Below are 22,544 nucleotides of genomic sequence, written 5' to 3' on the forward strand. Positions count from 1 at the left end.
ACCTAAAGACGTGCAGAAATAAAACTGCAATTTGTGGTTGTATAAGTCAATATAAACATAAGGCTATGCACTTTTATACCTATCTAGGATTTGTAATGCTTCTACACCTGCATTGCCTGCTGTTTGGGGTTTTAGGCTGGGTTTCTGTACAGCACTTTGAGATATCAGCTGATGTACGAAGGGCTATATAAATACATTTGATTTGATGATCTGTAGAAAGACTGTATGCTGGTTGTTGGTCAGAGTGCACCTACCGATTCAACAGAAAGGTAAAGCATGGCGGTGTATGCTTTATAACTTGTCATAAGCATGTACTGGATATGAGCTGTTATAATATCTTTGACAAGGCTTATAATATGTTGTGTTTCTCTATGTATCAACATTTTAGCTGACTCAAAATTACTGGTATTTGGTGAGGGTCATAATGAGATGATTATTAAGGGATCATACATGCTCAGACAAGTCTTACAATGCATTATAACTACATCATAAGGCATTATAGCAGCTGGCTTTAGGTAAAGTGTTACAGACAGGAATTAGCAAACTGGACCTATCAGAGACTACAGTGTATTCAGACTAATACCTTTGTTCTAGGAACTGCTGCTCACCGCTGGCAACAATTTGATTGGATAAATTAAAAAGGTTCTGGAATCAGACGCCGTGGGATCAAAAGGTCAGCGTCGACACAACAGATCATTAAACTTGGCATGAAGCCGTGGTGTTGTAAAACAAACACAGCATCAGCTGTTGTGCCCTAGTTAATAGTGGTGCGCATTTGAATGACAATGATTCCACCGGCCATGCATTTCCATGTCATACATATATAAAACTCCCCCAGGGCAGTGTCCTTACATTACCGTATATGTCTAGGGGGATATTTTGGATTGTGTGTAGAACAGTATTAAAAAGAATCATCCAAACATGGACCGCATGCAGGGGAAGGTACTGTAGGTGGCTGTGTATGTGTGTGTGTGTGTGTGTGTGTGTGTGTGTGTGTGTGTGTGTGTGTGTGTGTGTGTGTGTGTGTGTGTGTGTGTGTGTGTGTGTGTGTGTGTGTGTGTGTGTGTGCATGCGTGCGTGTGTGTGTGTTCCTTCCTCTTTTTTTTTTAAGTAACAGTTTTTAAAAGACAACCATCCTTTGTGCAGATCTTCTTCTACGAGGACCGGAACTTCCAGGGCCTCCACTATGAGTGCAGCGGCGACTGCCCCGAACTGAGCTCTCATTTCAGCCGCTGCAACTCCATCAGGGTGGAGAGTGGTGCCTGGGTGGTCTATGAGAGACCCAACTACATGGGCTCTCAGTACATCCTGACCAGGGGAGAGTACCCCGACTACCAGCGCTGGATGGGCTACAACGACACTATCAGGTCCTGCCGGACTATCAGACATGTAAGTCAAGCCACTGTGAGATGATTTGTGCGGGGTAATAGTACATGTTGATTACTCATTCAGGGATCTACACAGACATGCAGGAACACACGCAAACACGCATCCGTGCACACATGCAAAACACACACACACACACACACACACACACACACACACACACACACCAAATGTAATTAGTGCATCCATTTCCATTCTAACACCACAGTGGTCTTTTGATCTGTTGAAACCTGATGTTGGTGTCCCGTATGAGGACACTGATATCCCAGGTATAATGACACAGCTGATTGATCCCTAGGGGTATTGTTCAGATGAAGTTTGGAACTGTGCTCCACTGTGTTGTAGACCACTGGCATGCACAGGATCCGCGTGTACGAGCGCCCTGACTTTGCCGGTCAGATGATTGAGTTCAGTGAGGACAGCCCCAACCTGTCTGAGCGTTTCCGCCACCGCGAGGTGCACTCTGCCAATGTGCTGGACGGCGCCTGGGTCTTCTACGAGCACCCCAACTACAGGGGGCGCCAGCACCTGCTGGAGAGGGGCGAGTACAGACGCCACACCGAGTGGGGGGGCATGCAGGCCAACGTGGGCTCCCTCCGCCGCGTCCAGGACTTTTAGACCATCCTTGTCATACAGATGTAGGATCTTAATTTGAGCCAGCTTGCTACAGCAGGAAAATGATCCTGCAGCAACAGGAAATGTTCATTATTATGTGGATTATAATTTTTGTAAGGGAAAATCAAGTGGAAATTACAAACTTCAGAAGCCTTTTTTAAAACTCAAATACACTACAGGTTTTTAATTTCCTGCAACAGGGTGATCAAATAAAGACATTGTTATGCTCAACAGCCAATCAGAGGCATCTGACTTTTTACTTCCTCTCTTTTCCTCTCTACTTCCTTTTCTCTTGATATGTCTTGATTGCATGTGGGGCTCTGTAGGGCCATCAATGGTACCGGTCCATATAAATGGTACCATATAGCACACTGTAGATGGTATCATATAACACACTGTAGATGGTACCATATAACACACTGTAGATGGATGGTACCATATAACACACTATAGATGGTACCATATAGCACACTGTAGATGGATGGTACCATATAACACACTGTAGATGGATGGTACCATATAACACACTATAGATGGTATCATATAACACACTGTAGATGGTACCATATAACACACTGTAGATGGATGGTACCATATAACACACTGTAGATGGTACCATATAGCACACTGTAGATGGTACCATATAACACACTGTAGATGGTATCATATAACACACTGTAGATGGTACCATATAACACACTGTAGATGGATGGTACCATATAACACACTATAGATGGTACCATATAGCACACTGTAGATGGATGGTACCATATAACACACTGTAGATGGATGGTACCATATAACACACTATAGATGGTATCATATAACACACTGTAGATGGTACCATATAACACACTGTAGATGGATGGTACCATATAACACACTGTAGATGGTACCATATAACACACTGTAGATGGTACCATATAACACACTGTAGATGGTATCATATAACACACTGTAGATGGTACCATATAACACACTGTAGATGGTATCATATAACACACTGTAGATGGTACCATATAACACACTGTAGATGGAACCATATAACACACTGTAGATGGATGGTACCATATAACACACTATAGATGGTACCATATAGCACACTGTAGATGGATGGTACCATATAACACACTGTAGATGGATGGTACCATATAACACACTATAGATGGTACCATATAGCACACTGTAGATGGATGGTACCATATAACACACTGTAGATGGATGGTACCATATAACACACTGTAGATGGTACCATATAGCACACTGTAGATGGATGGTACCATATAACACACTGTAGATGGTACCATATAGCACACTGTAGATGGATGGTACCATATAGCACACTGTAGATGGTACCATATAGCACACTGTAGATGGATGGTACCATATAGCACACTGTAGATGGTACCATATAGCACACTGTAGATGGTACCATATAGCACACTGTAGATGGATGGTACCATATAACACACTGTAGATGGTACCATATAGCACACTGTAGATGGTACCATATAACACACTGTAGATGGTACCATATAGCACACTGTAGATGGATGGTACCATATAACACACTGTAGATGGTACCATATAGCACACTGTAGATGGTTGGTACCATATAGCACACTGTAGATGGTACCATATAACACACTGTAGATACATTTTCCCCATTGTGTGACATCATCATAGCGCTTGAGGTAAGTTCCCACAGTAGAAGAGTGTTCCAGCAAGCCTTTTGGGGACACATTGCCTGTCCCATCGTATCTACTCAATAGAGTCTCAACACTTACAAATCCAGCATGGATTATAATTTGGTAAGCTGCATTGTTTAGACTAGAAGGAGTGTACCCCCCCCCAAATTAGACTAGAAGGAGTGTACCCCCCCCCCCCCCCCCCCCCCCCCCAAATTAGACTAGAAGGAGTGCACCCCCCCCCCCCCCCCCCCACAAAAAAAAAACTTGAATAGAATATAAATTAAAGAAATTGATCAGGACCTCATTAGAAAATAACAATGTCAAATAATAGATTATTGGGGAAAATATTATAAAGTCAAATACAAACACGGTATTTGCAACCTGGTCTCAGAGCATTTTATATTATGCTGTATGTAAATCTGAGACATCTGATATGTTATGTTTCGTATGGTATGTATTAATTTGTGGATGTCCATCAGTAATAAGTATGATATGTTACATATTAAAATTTGTATTATATGCAACAAATTTGCTAAACATACAATAGGTTACAAATTTGCAAAATGTACAATATGTTGTGAGTTTTCAAAGCGTATTATATATTACAACTTCTAGCTAAGTAGCTAGGTGGCTAATATTAGGTATGCTAGGGGTTAGGGTTAAGGATAAGAGTTAGGTTAAATGTGTTTATTTAACTGGGCAAATCAGTTAAGAACAAATTCTTATTTTCAATGACAGCTAGGAACAGTGGGTTAATTGCCTTGTTCAGGGGGAGAATGACAGATTTTTACCTTGTCAGCTCAGAGATTCGATCTTGCAGCCTTTCGGTTGCTAGTCCAATGCTCTAACCACTAGGCTACCTTCAAGCCTTCAAACTGCATACTGGACCCTATTCCAACTAAACTACTGAAAGAGCTGCTTCCTGTGCTTGGCCCTCCTATGTTGAACATAATAAACGGCTCTCTATCCACTGGATGTGTACCAAACTCACTAAAAGTGGCAGTAATAAAGCCTCTCTTGAAAAAGCCAAACCTTGACCCAGAAAATATAAAAAACTATCGGCCTATATCGAATCTTCCATTCCTCTCAAAAATTTTAGAGAAGGCTGTTGCGCAGCAACTCACTGCCTTCCTGAAGACAAACAATGTATACGAAATGCTTCAGTCTGGTTTTAGACCCCATCATAGCACTGAGACGGCACTTGTGAAGGTGGTAAATGACATTTTAATGGCATCGGACCGAGGCTCTGCATCTGTCCTCGTGCTCCTAGACCTTAGTGCTGCTTTTGATACCATCGATCACCACATTCTTTTGGAGAGATTGGAAACCCAAATTGGTCTACACGGACATGTTCTGGCCTGGTTTAGATCTTATCTGTCGGAAAGATATCAGTTTGTCTCTGTGAATGGTTTGTCCTCTGACAAATCAACTGTAAATTTCGGTGTTCCTCAAGGTTCCGTTTTAGGACCACTATTGTTTTCACTATATATTTTACCTCTTGGGGATGTTATTCGAAAACATAATGTAAACTTTCACTGCTATGCGGATGACACACAGCTGTACATTTCAATGAAACATGGTGAAGCCCCAAAATTGCCCTCGCTAGAAGCATGTGTTTCAGACATAAGGAAGTGGATGGCTGCAAACTTTCTACTATTAAACTCGGACAAAACAGAGATGCTTGTTCTAGGTCCCAAGAAACAAAGAGATCTTCTGTTGAATCTGACAATTAATCTTAATGGTTGTACAGTCGTCTCAAATAAAACTGTGAAGGACCTCGGCGTTACTCTGGACCCTGATCTCTCTTTTGAAGAACATATCAAGACCATTTCGAGGACAGCTTTTTTCCATCTACGTAACATTGCAAAAATCAGAAACTTTCTGTCCAAAAATGATGCAGAAAAATTAATCCATGCTTTTGTCACTTCTAGGTTAGACTACTGCAATGCTCTATTTTCCGGCTACCCGGATAAAGCACTAAATAAACTTCAGTTAGTGCTAAATACGGCTGCTAGAATCCTGACTAGAACCAAAAAATTGGATCATATTACTCCAGTGCTAGCCTCTCTACACTGGCTTCCTGTCAAAGCAAGGGCTGATTGCAAGGTTTTACTGCTAACCTACAAAGCATTACATGGGCTTGCTCCTACCTATCTCTCTGATTTGGTCCTGCCGTACATACCTACACGTACACAAGACGCAGGCCTCCTAATTGTCCCTAGAATTTCTAAGCAAACAGCTGGAGGCAGGGCTTTCTCCTATAGAGCTCCATTTTTATGGAAAGGTCTGCCTACCCATGTCAGAGACGCAAACTCGGTCTCAACCTTTAAGTCTTTACTGAAGACTCATCTCTTCAGTGGGTCATATGATTGAGTGTAGTCTGGCCCAGGAGTGGGAAGGTGAACGGAAAGGCTCTGGAGCAACGAACCGCCCTTGCTGTCTCTGCCTGGCCGGGTCCCCTCTTTCCACTGGGATTCTCTGCCTCTAACCCTATTACAGGGGCTGAGTCACTGGCTTGCTGGGGCTCTCTCATGCCGTCCCTGGAGGGGGTGCGTCACCTGAGTGGGTTGATTCACTGTTGTGGTCATCCTGTCTGGGTTGGCGCCCCCCCCCTTGGGTTGTGCCGTGGCGGAGATCTTTGTGGGCTATACTCAGCCTTGTCTCAGGATGGTAAGTTGGTGGTTGAAGATATCCCTCTAGTGGTGTGGGGGCTGTGCTTTGGCAAAGTGGGTGGGGTTATATCCTTCCTGTTTGGCCCTGTCCGGGGGTGTCCTCGGATGGGGCCACAGTGTCTCCTGACCCCTCCTGTCTCAGCCTCCAGTATTTATGCTGCAGTAGTTTGTGTCGGGGGGCTGGGATCAGTTTGTTATATCTGGAGTACTTCTCCTGTCCTATTCGGTGTCCTGTGTGAATCTAAGTGTGCGTTCTCTAATTCTCTCCTTCTCTCTTTCTTTCTCTCTCTCGGAGGACCTGAGCCCTAGGACCATGCCCCAGGACTACCTGACATGATGACTCCTTGCTGTCCCCAGTCCACCTGGCCATGCTGCTGTTCCAGTTTCAACTGACCTGAGCCCTAGGACCATGCCCCAGGACTACCTGACATGATGACTCCTTGCTGTCCCCAGTCCACCTGGCCATGCTGCTGCTCCAGTTTCAACTTCCACCTGACTGTGCTGCTGCTCCAGTTTAAACTGTTCTGCCTTATTATTATTCGACCATGCTGGTCATTTATGAACATTTGAACATCTTGGCCATGTTCTGTTATAATCTCCACCCGGCACAGCCAGAAGAGGACTGGCCACCCCACATAGCCTGGTTCCTCTCTAGGTTTCTTCCTAGGTATTGGCCTTTCTAGGGAGTTTTTCCTAGCCACCGTGCTTCTACACCTGCATTGCTTGCTGTTTGGGGTTTTAGGCTGGGTTTCTGTACAGCACTTTGAGATATCAGCTGATGTACGAAGGGCTATATAAATAAATTTGATTTGATTTGATTTACCTGCCGCCCCAGGTTAGGGTTAGGGGAAGGGTTAGCTAAAAGTATTAAGGTAAAGTTCCAATGTAGTTGCAATGTGAGTTATACACCGATCCAACCACTCTACTTTTGTTTTTGCCTTAACTAACCATGTCTTAAGTCACCATACCAAACTTAACATATCATTCATTATAGTGTCCTGGATTTGCATTTACTATCTTACGTCTAGTCTATGAGACCAGGCTGGTATTTGGTGAGATGTTTTTGAGAACAACCAGACTGTGTAATACAGTAAGTGTGTAGCCATGGTGACATCCCTCGGTCATATGAGGTCAACTGCATCTTGTGTACAGTGTTTGTGTCCTGATGTGCCCTCGTGTGACCACACGCGACCAATTGAAATTCGACCCTGCCGCTGTTCGCCCACCAGCCAACTCTTACGAGGAACATTCAGGAAGAGATACAACAATAATACCGTTTCACTCTTTTGTATTTTGTCATGAAGCCACCCGATGATTCCTAACATCAATACACAGAGGTTATTTGGATTGGGAGGCAGGGGGGAGCTGGGGAGTCTGTTTGGGGTGGGGTAAGAGGTGGGTGCAGGTGGTGGTCAATGGGCATGTGGGCTGAAAAGTCTGAACAATGGGTCAGTAAACCCCAGTGATGATTCAGGGGGATTTGCCAATAAGGATCCACAGCAATGTCAGTGGAGGGTATTGTGCTGAGGTGGCAGCCTGATGAGCCTGTGCCAGCAGCCTGGTCTCATAGACTAGACGTAACATAGTAAATGTAAATCTGGACCGTTAGTATGATATGTTACGTTTGGTATGGTTACATAATACAGATGGTTACTTAATTTAATGCCGTGGGCGACATCTGGGTCATACAGACTGTTTCTTGGTCGTCTTAAACAAATCGACTTTGAAGCAAAAGTATCCACTTCACACACATGGTTATGGACTTAAAAAAAGAAGACACCTGTACCATGTCACATATAGAGTTGAAATGTATTACATTTTAGGTTTAAGTTCCAATATTACACTTTATATACACCACAGAAGACTGAAATAATAATAATAATGTTTGACATAGAAACATAGAAACACAGGATCTTTGTCTATTCATTAATTATGAAAAATGTTAATAACATTCCACCCCTGAGACAACTGGGTCATTTGACTGCAGGAAAGGGCTACGGCAAAAACGAAAGTAGCATGCGTGGTTGGTTGGGGTGTACAGATAGGCGTATAACATGAACATCTAGCAACCCAAAGGTTGTGAGTTCAAATCTCCTCATGGATAGCTAACCTGAACTCTAACCCTTAAACCTAACATTAACCCTTAACCCTGACCACTAACCTAGCTAATGTTAGCCACCTTGCTAGAATTCGTAACATATTATACATTTAGCAAATTTGTAACATATTGTACATTTTGAGAATTCGTAACATATTCTACGTTCTGCACATTTGTAACATCTAATACGAATTGTAATTCATAACACATCACACGAAATGAATGATGGACATCCATAAATGAATACATACCATACAAAACATAACATATCACACTAAATGGAGCGTCTCGGATTTACATACAGAATAATACAAAATGCTCTGAGACCAGGTTGGTGCCAGGGATGGCTGAAATCACACAGTGTTTTATACACAGAGGTGGCTGACAATGCAAAAACCAGGCATGGGTCTGGTGGGCCTGGGCCTGCACAGCCCAATGTATTGTACCACATCCCAGCTCTGACACTACTACCACTACCCAGCCTGCATAGGGCCTGCTACCCAGCATGCAATGCACAGTACCGTATCCAGCATCATAATATGACAGGAATGGTACAATGGATTCCTGCAAGTAGCTACTTTATAGAAGTGTTTTTAGACATCTATAAATAGTATATAGAAGCATTGATTCTCACCCCATCTTCTAGTCCACACCAACATACCAATGGTGAGTCACTGTTATTTAGGGGACCTGTAGGTCATGGATAGATGATTGTCTGTGATGTGTAAGTGTTGATCATGTCTGGGATTTTCTGCGTTGTTTCATATCCCTACGTGCACCATAAATGCATTTGTAGCTATTTATTTGTTTTCTGTAGTCTTTGTGTATTCAGAGTGACAATAACAACAACAACAGTTTCATGAAAGGATTCCCTACATCTTACTTCAGTCTAATTGACCTGTATTATAAACCTATAGGTGTTCATTTCATTGTTTTCCTTGTAAGTGCATCCTCTCACTCAATCCCTTTAAAACTCTTTCATAAATCTCTTTGTATACTTGTACAGTATGGGTACCCTCCAGCAGAGGGAATCATTCTCAAGTGTCATAGGGTCGGATTCATGCACACCTGCCATAGCAAAGTCTTTGCAATGTCTTTGCACATAACTAATACCTTGTGCCGTGCTAAAAGCATTCGTCTGTGATCCTTGCTATTTTTACTCTACCCAAAGCCATTCAATTGTATCTAACTTGATGGAAAAGGTATATGCAACAGAAATGGACAAATACCAATATTTATGAAATCAAAAAAGATTAGGTACTTGTATTATTATTATTATTGTTGTTGAAATCAAATGTGCTGAATTGACCATTAAATCTGATAAGGACTGCAGTTACCGACATCGACCAGCAGAGGGGAGTGTCACTTTCATGTCTGTCTAGCAGTCAGACATGGACCACGGTGTGGGTGTTACATTTGGCAGCTGCAGAGAGAGGATAAAAGAGTTAGTGCCACCATGAATCCTCTCTGTGAGTCACAAACTGTTGCCCTATTCCATACATAGTGCACTACTTTTGACCAGAGCTCTATGGGCCCTGGTTAAAAGTAGTGCACCACATAGGAAAAAGGGTGGCATTTGGGAAGCACACTCTCTGTTCTTTGCTGTCTCCTCTCAGATTAAAGGCCCTTTGAGTCTTGCTCTGAAGTACCTGTACCTGGCCCTGTGAACCCACTGCAGTACAGCTTCAAAAGCATATTCATCACTCTTTTCTAGCTACACTGAGTGTACAACATTAGGAACACCTTCCTAATATTGAGTTGCACCCCCTTTTGCCCTCAGAAGAAGCCTCAATTCATCAGGGCATGGAGTCTACAATGTGTCAAAAGCATTCCACAGTGATGCTGGCCCATGTTAAATCCAACGCTTCCCACAGTTGTGCCAAGTTGGCTGGATGTCCTTAGGGTGGTGGACCATTCTTGATACACACGGGAAACAGTTGAGCATGAAAAACCCAGAAGCGTTGCAATTCTTGACACATTCAAACCGGAGAGCCTTGCACCTACTACCATACCCAAAGGCACCTACTACCATACCCAAAGGCACCTACTACCGTACCCAAAGGCACCTACTACCATACCCAAAGGCACCTACTACCGTACCCAAAGGCACCTACTACCATACCCAAAGGCACCTACTACCATACCCAAAGGCACCTACTACCATACCCAAAGGCACCTACTACCATACCCAAAGGCACCTACTACCGTACCCAAAGGCACCTACTACCGTACCCAAAGGCACCTACTACCATACCCAAAGGCACCTACTACCATACCCAAAGGCACCTACTACCGTACCCAAAGGCACCTACTACCGTACCCAAAGGCACCTACTACCGTACCCAAAGGCACCTACTACCATACCCAAAGGCACCTACTACCATACCCAAAGGCACCTACTACCATACCCAAAGGCACCTACTACCGTACCCAAAGGCACCTACTACCGTACCCAAAGGCACCTACTACCATACCCAAAGGCACCTACTACCATACCCAAAGGCACCTACCACCATACCCAAAGGCACCTACTACCATACCCAAAGGCACCTACTACCATTCAAAGGCACTTAAATCCTCTGTCATACACATGTCTCAATTGTCTCAAGGCTTAAAAATCTTTCTTTAACCTGTCTCCTCCACTTCATCTACACTGAGAGAGATTTAACAAGTGACATCAAAAGGATCATAGCTTTCACCTGGATTCACCTGATCAGTCTATGTCATGGAAAGAGTAGGTTTTCCTAATGTTTTGTACACTTAGTGTATGTGGGTTCTATGACGAATTCTCTAAACCAATATGTAAAGTCTCAGTACCATTTCAGGCACAATATCTGGTACAAAATGTAGAGGGAATGGTACGATGTTAGGGTAAAATCATTAGGACACATGGAGGTTTACAATGCTGTAATGACCTCTGACAGATTACAGTGAAAAGATCAATTATTATTTTGTCCCGGGAAGACATGAGAAGTGCGTTGAGTAGTAGAAGTGTGTTGAGTAGTAGTAGAAGTGTGTTGAGTAGTAGAAGTGTGTTGAGTAGTAGAAGTGTGCTGAGTAGTAGTAGAAGTGTGTTGAGTAGTAGAAGTGTGTTGAGTAGTAGTAGAAGTGTGTTGAGTAGTAGAAGTGTGTTGAGTAGTAGAAGTGTGTTGAGTAGAAGTGTGTTGAGTAGTAGTAGAAGTGTGTTGAGTAGGAGAAGTGTGTTGAGTAGTAGAAGTATGTTGAGTAGTAGTAGAAGTGTGTTGAGTAGTAGTAGAAGTGTGTTGAGTAGAAGAAGTGTGTTGAGTAGAAGAAGTGTGTTGAGTAGTAGAAGTGTGTTGAGTAGAAGAAGTGTGTTGAGTAGTAGTAGAAGTGTGTTGAGTAGAAGAAGTGTGTTGAGTAGAAGAAGTGTGTTGAGTAGAAGAAGTGTGTTGAGTAGAAGAAGTGTGTTGAGTAGTAGAAGTGTGTTGAGTAGAAGAAGTGTGTTGAGTAGAAGAAGTGTGTTGAGTAGTAGAAGTGTGTTGAGTAGTAGAAGTGTGTTGAGTAGAAGAAGTGTGTTGAGTAGAAGAAGTGTGTTGAGTAGTAGAAGTGTGTTGAGTAGAAGAAGTGTGTTGAGTAGAAGAAGTGTGTTGAGTAGTAGAAGTATGTTGAGTAGAAGAAGTGTGTTGAGTAGTAGTAGAAGTGTGTTGAGTAGGAGAAGTGTGTTGAGTAGTAGAAGTATGTTGAGTAGTAGTAGAAGTGTGTTGAGTAGTAGTAGAAGTATGTTGAGTAGAAGAAGTGTGTTGAGTAGTAGTAGAAGTGTGTTGAGTAGTAGTAGAAGTGTGTTGAGTAGAAGAAGTATGTTGAGTAGTAGAAGTGTGTTGAGTAGTAGTAGAAGTGTGTTGAGTAGTAGTAGAAGTGTGTTGAGTAGTAGTAGAAGTGTGTTGAGTAGTAGTAGAAGTGTGTTGAGTAGTAGTAGAAGTGTGTTGAGTAGAAGAAGTATGTTGAGTAGTAGAAGTGTGTTAAGTAGTGGAAGTGTGTTGAGTAGTAGTAGAAGTGTGTTGAGTAGGAGAAGAAGTGTGAGTAGGAGAAGAAGTGTGTTGAGTAGTAGAAGTGTGTTGAGTCGTAGAAGAGGTGTGTTGAGTAGTAGTAGAAATGTGTTGAGTCATAGAAGAAGTGTGTTGAGTAGTAGAAGAAGTGTGTTGAGTCGTAGAGGCATGGATATTGGCTACAATTGGGTTTTCTAACATCATACTCGTCTCATCTTAAATAGGCAGTCAGCAGTTGAACCAATAACAAAGCATTCAGTAAACAACTAAAGGGACGGGGCTGGAGAAATGGAACCACTCTCAAATTCATAGACAGAGTTATGGATGCAGAGACTGACTATCCATCATATCAAAATGCTAGTTTTAACCATGTTGAGGCTATATAGTGTTTGTTTACATTTACTTTGCTTCCAAACGTTGGAGTAAAATAAGCTTCTATTCTGGGTTCTGATGGGGTACGACTATTGAGCTGAGCTCATGAGGCATTTCTAAGTTATATTCATCAAGAATCAATGGGTACATATCATTCATTTATGATTCCAAGAATGGATGTAGCAACTGCAAATCAAATCAAATCAAAGTTTATTTATCACGTGCACCGAATATAACAGGTGTAGACCTTACAGTGAAATGTTTACTTACAGGCTCTAACCAATAGTGCTAAAAAGGTGTTAGGTGAACAATAGGTAAGTAAAGAAATAAAACAACAGTAAAAATACAGGCTATATACAGTAGAGAGGCTATAAAAGTAGTGAGGCTACATACAGACACCGGTTAGTCAGGCTGATTGCGGTAGTATGTACATGTAGATATGGTTAAAGTGACTATGCATATATGATAAACAGAGGGTTTGTGGGGGGGCTCACAATGCAAATAGTCCGGGTAGCCATTTGGTTACCTGTTCAGGAGTCTTATGGCTTGGAGCACAATTGGTTGTGCGCCCGTAAAACTGCTGCCATTTCTTCCCGGCGCCACTTTATACCCCAGATTTCCCCGTTAATGTTTATTATCACCGAAGACGTGTAAGATGTTCAGAAGTCTGACTCTGGTCTGAGCTCATTTCAAGCTTTAATGAAAATAGGTGATTACGAGACAGAGCAGCGTATGGGGTTTCTCTTTTCTTTCAACTTATCTCTTCACTGGTGAAAATAACGTGGTCTTTTGGGTCTCAGTGCTCATATTCACCGACAGGCATTGTAGGAAGGCCCAAAATACATCTGATGTTTTATATAAGTAGGACAGTATGATTGGAGCTTGTCCTGAGGGAGGCAGAAACAGAGAAGCTTTAGCAGCATGGATCCTCATACATGAAGCCTAGTGACGACTCTGTTATATAAAACCTTCCTCCCACTCCATCTGAGACTGGACTGACACACACTCCAGTGCTGCTGCTGTTAATGTTGTGTAATCCTGTGAGAAACATAGAGCAGGCAAACTATATGTTGTGTATTATGTCATAGCTATAGTGTTGTTAGCCTGGTTACCTCACGTTTTGTCATCTTGCACTTTTGGCGTCATTTTACACAACAGGGTTTGGGTCAATTATGTTCCCAATTCACGAAGTGGATTGAAATCCAATGCATGAATTGAAAAATCCCCATAGAAAACAACGGTAAATGTTCAATTCACCCGACTGAAGCCATGTTGCGCAATATCACTTCATGTCCTCATGTTATGTTTGTGGTGTGGGAATGCTACTTTGTTGTGATACTGTTAGCTAATTAGACTAGTGGCAGAGAGAGAGAGGGGCAGAGGGAGAGAGAGAGGGGCAGAGGGAGAGAGAGAGGGGCAGAGGGAGAGAGAGGGGGGGAAGAGGGGGTAGAGACAGAAGGAGGGAGAGAGACAGAGGAGGGGGGCAGAGGGAGAGAGAGGGGGGGACAGAGGGGGTAGAGACAGAAGGAGGGAGAGACAGAGGAGGGGGGCAGAGGGAGAGAGAGAGACAGAGGGAGAGAGGGGCAGAGGGAGAGAGGGGCAGAGGGAGAGAGAGGGGGGGACAGAGGGGGTAGAGACAGAAGGAGGGAGAGACAGAGGAGGGGGGCAGAGGGAGAGAGAGAGACAGAGGGAGAGAGGGGCAGAGGGAGAGAGAGGGGGGGAAGAGGGGGTAGAGACAGAAGGAGGGAGAGAGACAGAGGGAGAGAGGGGCAGAGGGAGAGAGAGGGGGGGAAGAGGGGGTAGAGACAGAAGGAGGGAGAGACAGAGGAGGGGGGCAGAGGGAGAGAGAGAGACAGAGGGAGAGAGAGGGGGGAAGAGGGGGTAGAGACAGAAGGAGGGAGAGACAGAGGAGGGGGGCAGAGGGAGAGAGAGGGGGGGAAGAGGGGGTAGAGACAGAAGGAGGGAGAGACAGAGGAGGGGGCAGAGGGAGAGAGAGAGACAGAGGGAGAGAGAGGGGGGGAAGAGGGGGTAGAGACAGAAGGAGGGAGAGACAGAGGAGGGGGGCAGAGGGAGAGAGAGGGGGGGAAGAGGGGGTAGAGACAGAGGAGGGGGGCAGAGGGAGAGAGAGAGACAGAGGGAGAGAGAGGAGGGGAAGAGGGGGTAGAGACAGAAGGAGGGAGAGAGACAGAGGAGGGGGGCAGAGGGAGAGAGAGAGACAGAGGGAGAGAGAGGGGGGGAGATGGAGGGAGGGAGAGAGAGAGAGAGAAACAGAGAGAGCGAGAGAGGTGGGGGCAGAGGGAGAGAGAGAAAGAAAGAGGGTGTAGAGACAGGGAGAGAGAGGGGGGAGAGAGAGAGAGAGGGGGGGGGGGGGGGGGAGAGAGAGAGAGAGAGGGGGGGGGGGAGAGAGAGAGAGAGAGAGCGAGAGAGAGAGAGGGGGGAGGGAGGGGGGGACAGAGTGAGTGAGTGAGTGAGTGAGTGAGTGAGTGAGTGAGTGAGTGAGTGAGTGAGTGAGTGAGTGAGTGAGTGAGTGAGTGAGTGAGTGGAGTAAGGGAGGGCTGCATGGGGAGGCATCTGAGGAACAATGATCCTCTGTACTGTAGCCACTACAGCAGTGTTACAGAGAGAGTCAATGTCATAAGACAAGTTCTGTTGTTGTTCTACTGGACGTTTTTCGTCCACTTCTGCCCCTGTGGCACTCTGCCAGTCCTCTGTTCATCTGTCTGTTACACCATGTTGTTCCTTGATAGAGAGGAACACTCTGCCAAACACACTTTAATCAGTCCTCTGTTCATCTATCTTTTACACCATGTTTTTCATTGATAGAGAGTTAGAGATTCATCAGAGAAGATAAAAAACATTGATATTTCTAGTCCTCCTTGACAATGTCACTCCAATGAGCTGGACTCACATAGTATTTGTTTTCTTTAAAGTGTTTGGTTGAACGTTTGATTGAGCCTGCCCTGGGTGCCAGAGGAGTGGGTTTTGCACTTTGGGGATTATTCTATTATTCTGTTGTGCTTTGTGTGAGTGTGTGTTTGTGTGTGTGTGTGTGTGTGTTCAAGCGCTTGCGTATGTGCATCCGTTCTCGTGCATGTGTGTGTGTGTGTAGCCCAGATGTAAACAAGAGCATTGGGTAATCAATGACAGAGAGATCTAACAATGCTGAGCTCAGCGGACAGTACGGAAATATTCCGTTAGTTTTATCTCTGTTATCTCACAGACCTAAGCTAATCAAGCACGTACTGCATGCTCTGCCTATAAACTGCAGTCTATAACTCAGTGATACAGTACCTGAATGAATGGTCCTTGTGCAGAGCAGAACATGCTAGTTAGCAACATGCTGGATCAGGAAACATACCAGCAAGGACTTGTCTTTTGGACTGGATTTCTTCAGCTATAACCAACAGTGTGATCTATCCCTCAATCAAGGCTAAGGGGATGCATTGAGGCTTAGTCTGATTCTGTATCTATGCTGGCACTTTTGGTTACCGATATAGCTCGTAAATTACTTCCAGGTGTCTTGGGGCGGCAGCGTAGTCTAGTGGTTAGAGCGTTGGACTAGTAACCGGAAGGTTGCGAGTTCAAACCCCCGAGCTGACAAGGTACAAATCTGTTGTTCTGCCCCTGAACAGGCAGTTAACCCACTGTTCCCAGGCCGTCATTGAAAATAAGAATTTGTTCTTAACTGACTTGCCTGGTTAAATAAAGGTAAAATAAAAAAATTAAAGAGGTGATCACATTATTCTGACTGAGGACAAAGCAGCTAGGGCACCACACACCGTTCTCCATGGCCAATACGATTTCTGAGCTCCTTTCCTTGACCAATCAGAAGTCCTGTGAGGGTAGTGAGAGAGGCCAGAGGGAGTAATGATCTGGAGATGAGACTCAAGGTCACAGGGAGGTCACAGGGAGGATACTGGGAGGTGTCTGTGATAGAGCTACTGAGACAGCTCAGACATGTTAGTCTCAATAGCAACTAACTGGGGAGCTACACTGGGGCGTGGAGAAAACAGTAGCTGTTATAGTGGGGTGTGGAGAAAACAGTAGCTGTTACAATGGGGTGTGGAGAAAACAGTAGCTGTTACACTGGGGTGTGGAGAAAACAGTAGCTGTTACACTGGGGCGTGGAGAAAACAGTAGCTGTTACACTGGGGCGTGGAGAACACAGTAGCTGTTACAATGGGCGTGGAGAAAACAGTAGCTGTTACAATGGGGCGTGGAGAAAACAGTAGGTTTTTAGCTGTTACAGTGGGGTGTGGAGAAAACAGTAGCTGTTACAATGGGGAGTGGAGAAAACAGAAGGTTTTTAGCTGTTACAGTGGGGCGTGGAGAAAACAGCAGCTGTTACAATGGGGAGTGGAGAAAACAGTAGCTGTTACAATGGGGCGTGGAGAAAACAGTAGCTGTTACAATGGGGCGTGGAGAAAACAGTAGGTTTTTAGCTGTTACAGTGGGGAATGGAGAAAACAGTAGCTGTTACAGTGGGGAGTGGAGAAAACAGTAGGTTTTAGCTGTTACAGTGGGGAATGGAGAAAACAGAAGGTTTTTAGCTGTTACAGTGGGGCGTGGAGAAAACAGTAGGGTTTTAGCTGTTACAGTGGGGCGTGGAGAAAACAGTAGCTGTTACAGTGGGGCGTGGAGAAAACAGTAGGTTTTTAGCTGTTACAGTGGGGCATGGAGAAAACAGTAGGTTTTTAGCTGTTACAGTGGATGAGTAACTTTTGCCTGCATGATCCAGTTGTGAGACACTTTATGAAATGTTCTTGGGTGTGAGTCGCAATTTTAAGTTGAGCAGCGACAGACTCTCACTGAGCAGCACTGCTTGAGCCCAGGTTTCATTGGAATTAATAGGAAAGTCTGACGCACGGCAAAGGTCACTATAGTGACTCACACCTGGATAGTCTTATCGACAGAACATAACATAGAAAACGTGGCTTTATACAGTTTGTGGTCATTTACATGAAGTACTATATGAGTGAAATACGACTCTGTTTATTAGTTATTCGATACACAAACTCCACCTGAACACTGCTTTCAGTGTGGCACAACAGTTCTAAAAGAGGTCTGCAATCCACCGCCATTCCCAGATGGGTCCTAATGCATTATGAGTTTGGTTGTGATGTTCTCCCATCGTTACAGTGCACTCTCCATTGGTGGTGTCTAACTTCTGTAGGAAGAAGAGGACAATGGGTTCAGTCATACAAAAGAATAAGAACAACTTTTTTGACATTTTCCAGTCAACATATTTATAACAAAATCGTTGCATAGAACTGCGAGTGGATCACATACCCCCCCCCCCCCCCTCTATGATGGAGTTGTTGTACTCATTGGAACTTTTAACATGTGCGAGAGAAATAAACAATTGACCTCCAAATGTTACCTCCCCACCAGGTGAACCTGAGTGAGAGGGCCAAAGAGGAGGAAAAGGCTTTTTGAGTGGTGGTGACAAACTCTTCTATAAAGTTCTTCTCTCTTCAACCTGGTCTCAGAGCATTTTGTATTCTTCTGCACATAAATCCGAAACACTCCTTTTAGTATGATATGTTACGTTTCGTATGGTATGTATTAATTTGTGGATGTCCATTTCTTATGAGATGTTATGAATTACAATGTGTGATATGTAAAACATTTGCTAATCGTATAACATGTTACGAATTTGAAAAAACATACAATATGTTACGTTTTTCAAAATGTACGATATGTTACGAATTCTAGCTAGGTGGCTAACATTAGCTAGCTCGCTATTGTTAGCTAGGCTAGGGGTTAGGGTTAAATTTAAAGGGTTAAGGTTAGGGTTAAGGGAAGGGTTAGCTAAAAGGATTAAGGGTAGGGTTAGCTAAAAGTGTTAAGATTAGGGGAAGAGTTAGTTAACATGCTAAGCATTTGCAAAGTACCTAAAAAGTAGTAAGTACTTGAAAAGTTGCAAATTAACTCAAATGCTAAAGTTGTCTGTGATTAGATTCGAATTCGCAACCTTTGGGTTGCTAGACATTTGTGTTATATACCCACCCATCCACCTCCCTTTTGTTTTTCATTAAGTAGCCATCTGTCTTACAATGTATGTAACCGTACCAAACGTAACATATCATTCTAAATGGAGAGGCTCTGATTTACGTACAGAATAATATGAAATGCTCAGAGACAAGGTTGCTCTGTTGCAATGTCAGTGCCTTATCTTTGCAGCTACAATGAGGTCTGCGACAAGAGTCACATTTCACAGGTCAAAAGTTATGCAAAGGGTCATGAAGCCATCATACAGAGTACAAAGCAACCCCTTGAGCTAAACTGTAGATATCCAAAGTAATCCATTTAAAATAAATCTATTATTAAGGTCATTATCCACAGTGGTTTTTCTCTACTGGCCCATCCATCCTCTAAAACAGGCCTGCTGTATGTGTAGTGGTGTGTCTGTGTATTATGTATGCAGTGCAATGAATGGCCTCATCGAGAACTTGAAAGATTTTCTGATCTAATCTATTTGAATCTCCATTGATTTCTTCACTGTGTTGCGGGAGGGATAGGAGACAAGTGCAGGGGAGAGGAGGGGGTTGAGCTCTGTGCAGTGGGCACCATCACGCCCCAGTTAGCGCCACTCTCACCATGCATGCGGGAAGAGCGATCGCTGGGCACATCTCTCTGGCAGCTGGCCTATTTTAAGAGCAGCGTCTCGCCCCATCGACCAGCGTTAAGGCTGGGACACTGAACACGGGAGCCGGGGTGCGAATCCCAGATACCACCACAAAAACATGTCCGTAACAGTTAGCTAACAGTAGTAGTAGTAGGACACATTCTTAAAGTGAAAACACTCCAAAGTTGATCCACTCCTGAGTAGATCCAATCCAGAGTAGATCCACTCCTGAGTAGATCCAATCCAGAGTAGATCCACTCCTGAGTAGATCCAATCCAGAGTAGATCCACTCCAGAGTAGATCCAATCCAGAGTAGATCCACTCCAGAGTAGATCCACTCCTGAGTAGATCCACTAAAGAGTAGATCCACTCCAGAGTAGATCCACTCCAGAGTAGATCCAATCCACAGTACATCCACTCCTGAGTAGATCCACTCCTGAGTAGATCCACTAAAGAGTAGATCCACTAAAGAGTAGATCCACTCCAGAGTAGATCCACTCCAGAGTAGATCCACTCCAGAGTAGATCCAATCCACAGTAAATCCACTCCAGAGTAAATCCACTCCAGAGTAGATCCAATCCACAGTAGATCCACTCCTGAATAGATCCAATCTTGAGTAGATCCAATCCACAGTAGATCCAGAGTTAGATATGATTCTCATACTATCAGCCAGGTCACCTGTGATACAAGTCAGTATTGGACGTCCATCCATGTCTGAGGACGTTGGGAGATGACGTGGAAACCGGCCACTAGGGGCAACAGTGAGCCTGTTACTTTGAAGTAGATTTCGGTTTTGCCAGGACATGTGGACGGGGATGGGTGTAAGCATCTGACTCTATTTCCAAAGGTTGCAAGTTTGAATCCAGCGATAGAAAGTTGTTTTTGATATTTTGGTTTTAAGCCTATCCCAGACCTTAACCATTACCTTAACCATTCAGAGTTAATGTCTAAGCTTCACCATTCAGAGTTAATGCCTTACCTTAACCATTCAGAGTTAATGCCTCACCGTAACCATTCAGAGTTAATGTCTAACCCTCACCATTCAGAGTTAATGGCTTACCTTAACCATTCAGAGTTAATGGCTTACCTTAACCATTCAGAGTTAATGGCTTACCTTAACCATTCAGAGTTAATGCCTAACCTTAACCATTCAGAGTTAATGCCTAACCTTAATCATTCAGAGTTATGCCTAACCTTAACCATTCAGAGTTAATGCCTTACCTTAACCATTCAGAGTTAATGCCTAACCTTAACCATTCAGAGTTATGCCTAACCTTAACCATTCAGAGTTAATGCCTAACCTTAACCATTCAGAGTTCATGCCTGAACTTAATCTTAAACAGTTCGACATTTGATGATTGGAACAACTTATAAATTTGACATTAAAGAAACATGGATGAACATCTAATTGTAACGTGAGATTCTGAGAGTGGGTAGCATACCATAGCCCATATTCCAGTCCATCACGTGGATCATCACAGAAGAGTGAAGTTCTCAATAGTTTTCCCAGGCCCCACTTTTTGAGCCTTCTAGCTCTTCTAGAATCCTGTCCAGATTCTAGAACTACAAATGGCAGCAACCTCCTCTCTTTGCAAAGAGGACAGTGAGATCTTACTATTATGCATAGTTGTTGCCTTTTGCTGAAATGACTGTTGAAAACATGTGCCTTAGCTTTTAGAACGTTCTCACATGGAACGTACGTATTGTATAGAGTCCAAGTAGGTCATCAAAGGAGTGCCTACGCACACACACACACACACACACACACACAATAGGCATGGGCATGTGACAGGGTCGCTATAGTCTACACACACACACACACACACAATAGGCATGGGCATGTGACAGGGTCGCTATAGTCTACACACACACACATACACACACACATTCTTATGAGTACTACATGTACTAACCTGTCTAACTCGGCGGCTCAGCAGCTATGACTGAAAATAGAAATATATACAACTGTGAACAGCGAGCAGAAAACGATAAGCCTAGAAGCCTGAAGGCCTATAAATACAGGGACGCTAATTGAGTACAGTTTGATCCCTGACTCCAACTGAGGAAGATCAGTCAGAGTGTGAGTCAGGCTGAAACACAGTGCACGGTACTGTAACGCTTTCATTATATGACCTGAAGACATGCTCACAGAGTTCAGGCTTTCATTATATGACCTGAAGACATGCTCACAGAGTTCAGGCTTTCATTATATGACCTGAAGACATGCTCACAGAGTTCAGGCTTTCATTATATGACCTGAAGACATGCTCACAGAGTTCAGGCTTTCATTATATGACCTGAAGACATGCTCACAGAGTTCAGGCTTTCATTATATGACCTGAAGACATGCTCACAGAGTTCAGGCTTTCATTATATAACCTGAAGACATGCTCACAGAGTTCAGGCTTTCATTATATGACCTGAAGACATGCTCACAGAGTTCAGGCTTTCATTATATGACCTGAAGACATGCTCACAGAGTTCAGGCTTTCATTATATGACCTGAAGACATGCTCACAGAGTTCAGGCTTTCATTATATGACCTGAAGACATGCTCACAGAGTTCAGGCTTTCATTATATGACCTGAAGACATGCTCACAGAGTTCAGGCTTTCATTATATGACCTGAAGACATGCTCACAGAGTTCAGGCTTTCATTATATGACCTGAAGACATGCTCACAGAGTTCAGGCTTTCATTATATGACCTGAAGACATGCTCACAGAGTTCAGGCTTTCATTATATGACCTGAAGACATGCTCACAGAGTTCAGGTTTTCATTAAATATCCTGAAGACATGCTCACAGAGTTCAGGCTTTCATTATATAACCTGAAGACATGCTCACAGAGTTCAGGCTTTCATTATATGACCTGAAGACATGCTCACAGAGTTCAGGCTTTCATTATATGACCTGAAGACATGCTCACAGAGTTCAGGCTTTCATTATATGACCTGAAGACATGCTCACAGAGTTCAGGCTTTCATTATATGACCTGAAAACATGCTCACAGAGTTCAGGCTTTCATTATATGACCTGAAGACATGCTCACAGAGTTCAGGCTTTCATTATATGA

General features: G+C 43.7%; 1 protein-coding gene across 1 annotated transcript; it reads left to right on the plus strand.

Moving 5' to 3' along the window:
- The first annotated feature begins 817 nt into the window (after positions 1-817).
- On the plus strand, positions 818-2,239 carry LOC116359827 (gamma-crystallin S-1-like). Its single transcript, XM_031813630.1, has 3 exons — positions 818-942; positions 1,147-1,389; positions 1,732-2,239. Exons 1-3 carry the CDS (start codon positions 922-924, stop codon positions 2,002-2,004), a joined length of 537 nt encoding a protein of 178 aa, XP_031669490.1. The 5' UTR covers positions 818-921; the 3' UTR covers positions 2,005-2,239.
- Positions 2,240-22,544: the final 20,305 nt, after the last annotated feature.

This window comes from Oncorhynchus kisutch, unplaced genomic scaffold, assembly GCF_002021735.2.
Source record: "Oncorhynchus kisutch isolate 150728-3 unplaced genomic scaffold, Okis_V2 Okis05a-Okis16b_hom, whole genome shotgun sequence".
Lineage (NCBI taxonomy): Eukaryota > Metazoa > Chordata > Actinopteri > Salmoniformes > Salmonidae > Oncorhynchus > Oncorhynchus kisutch.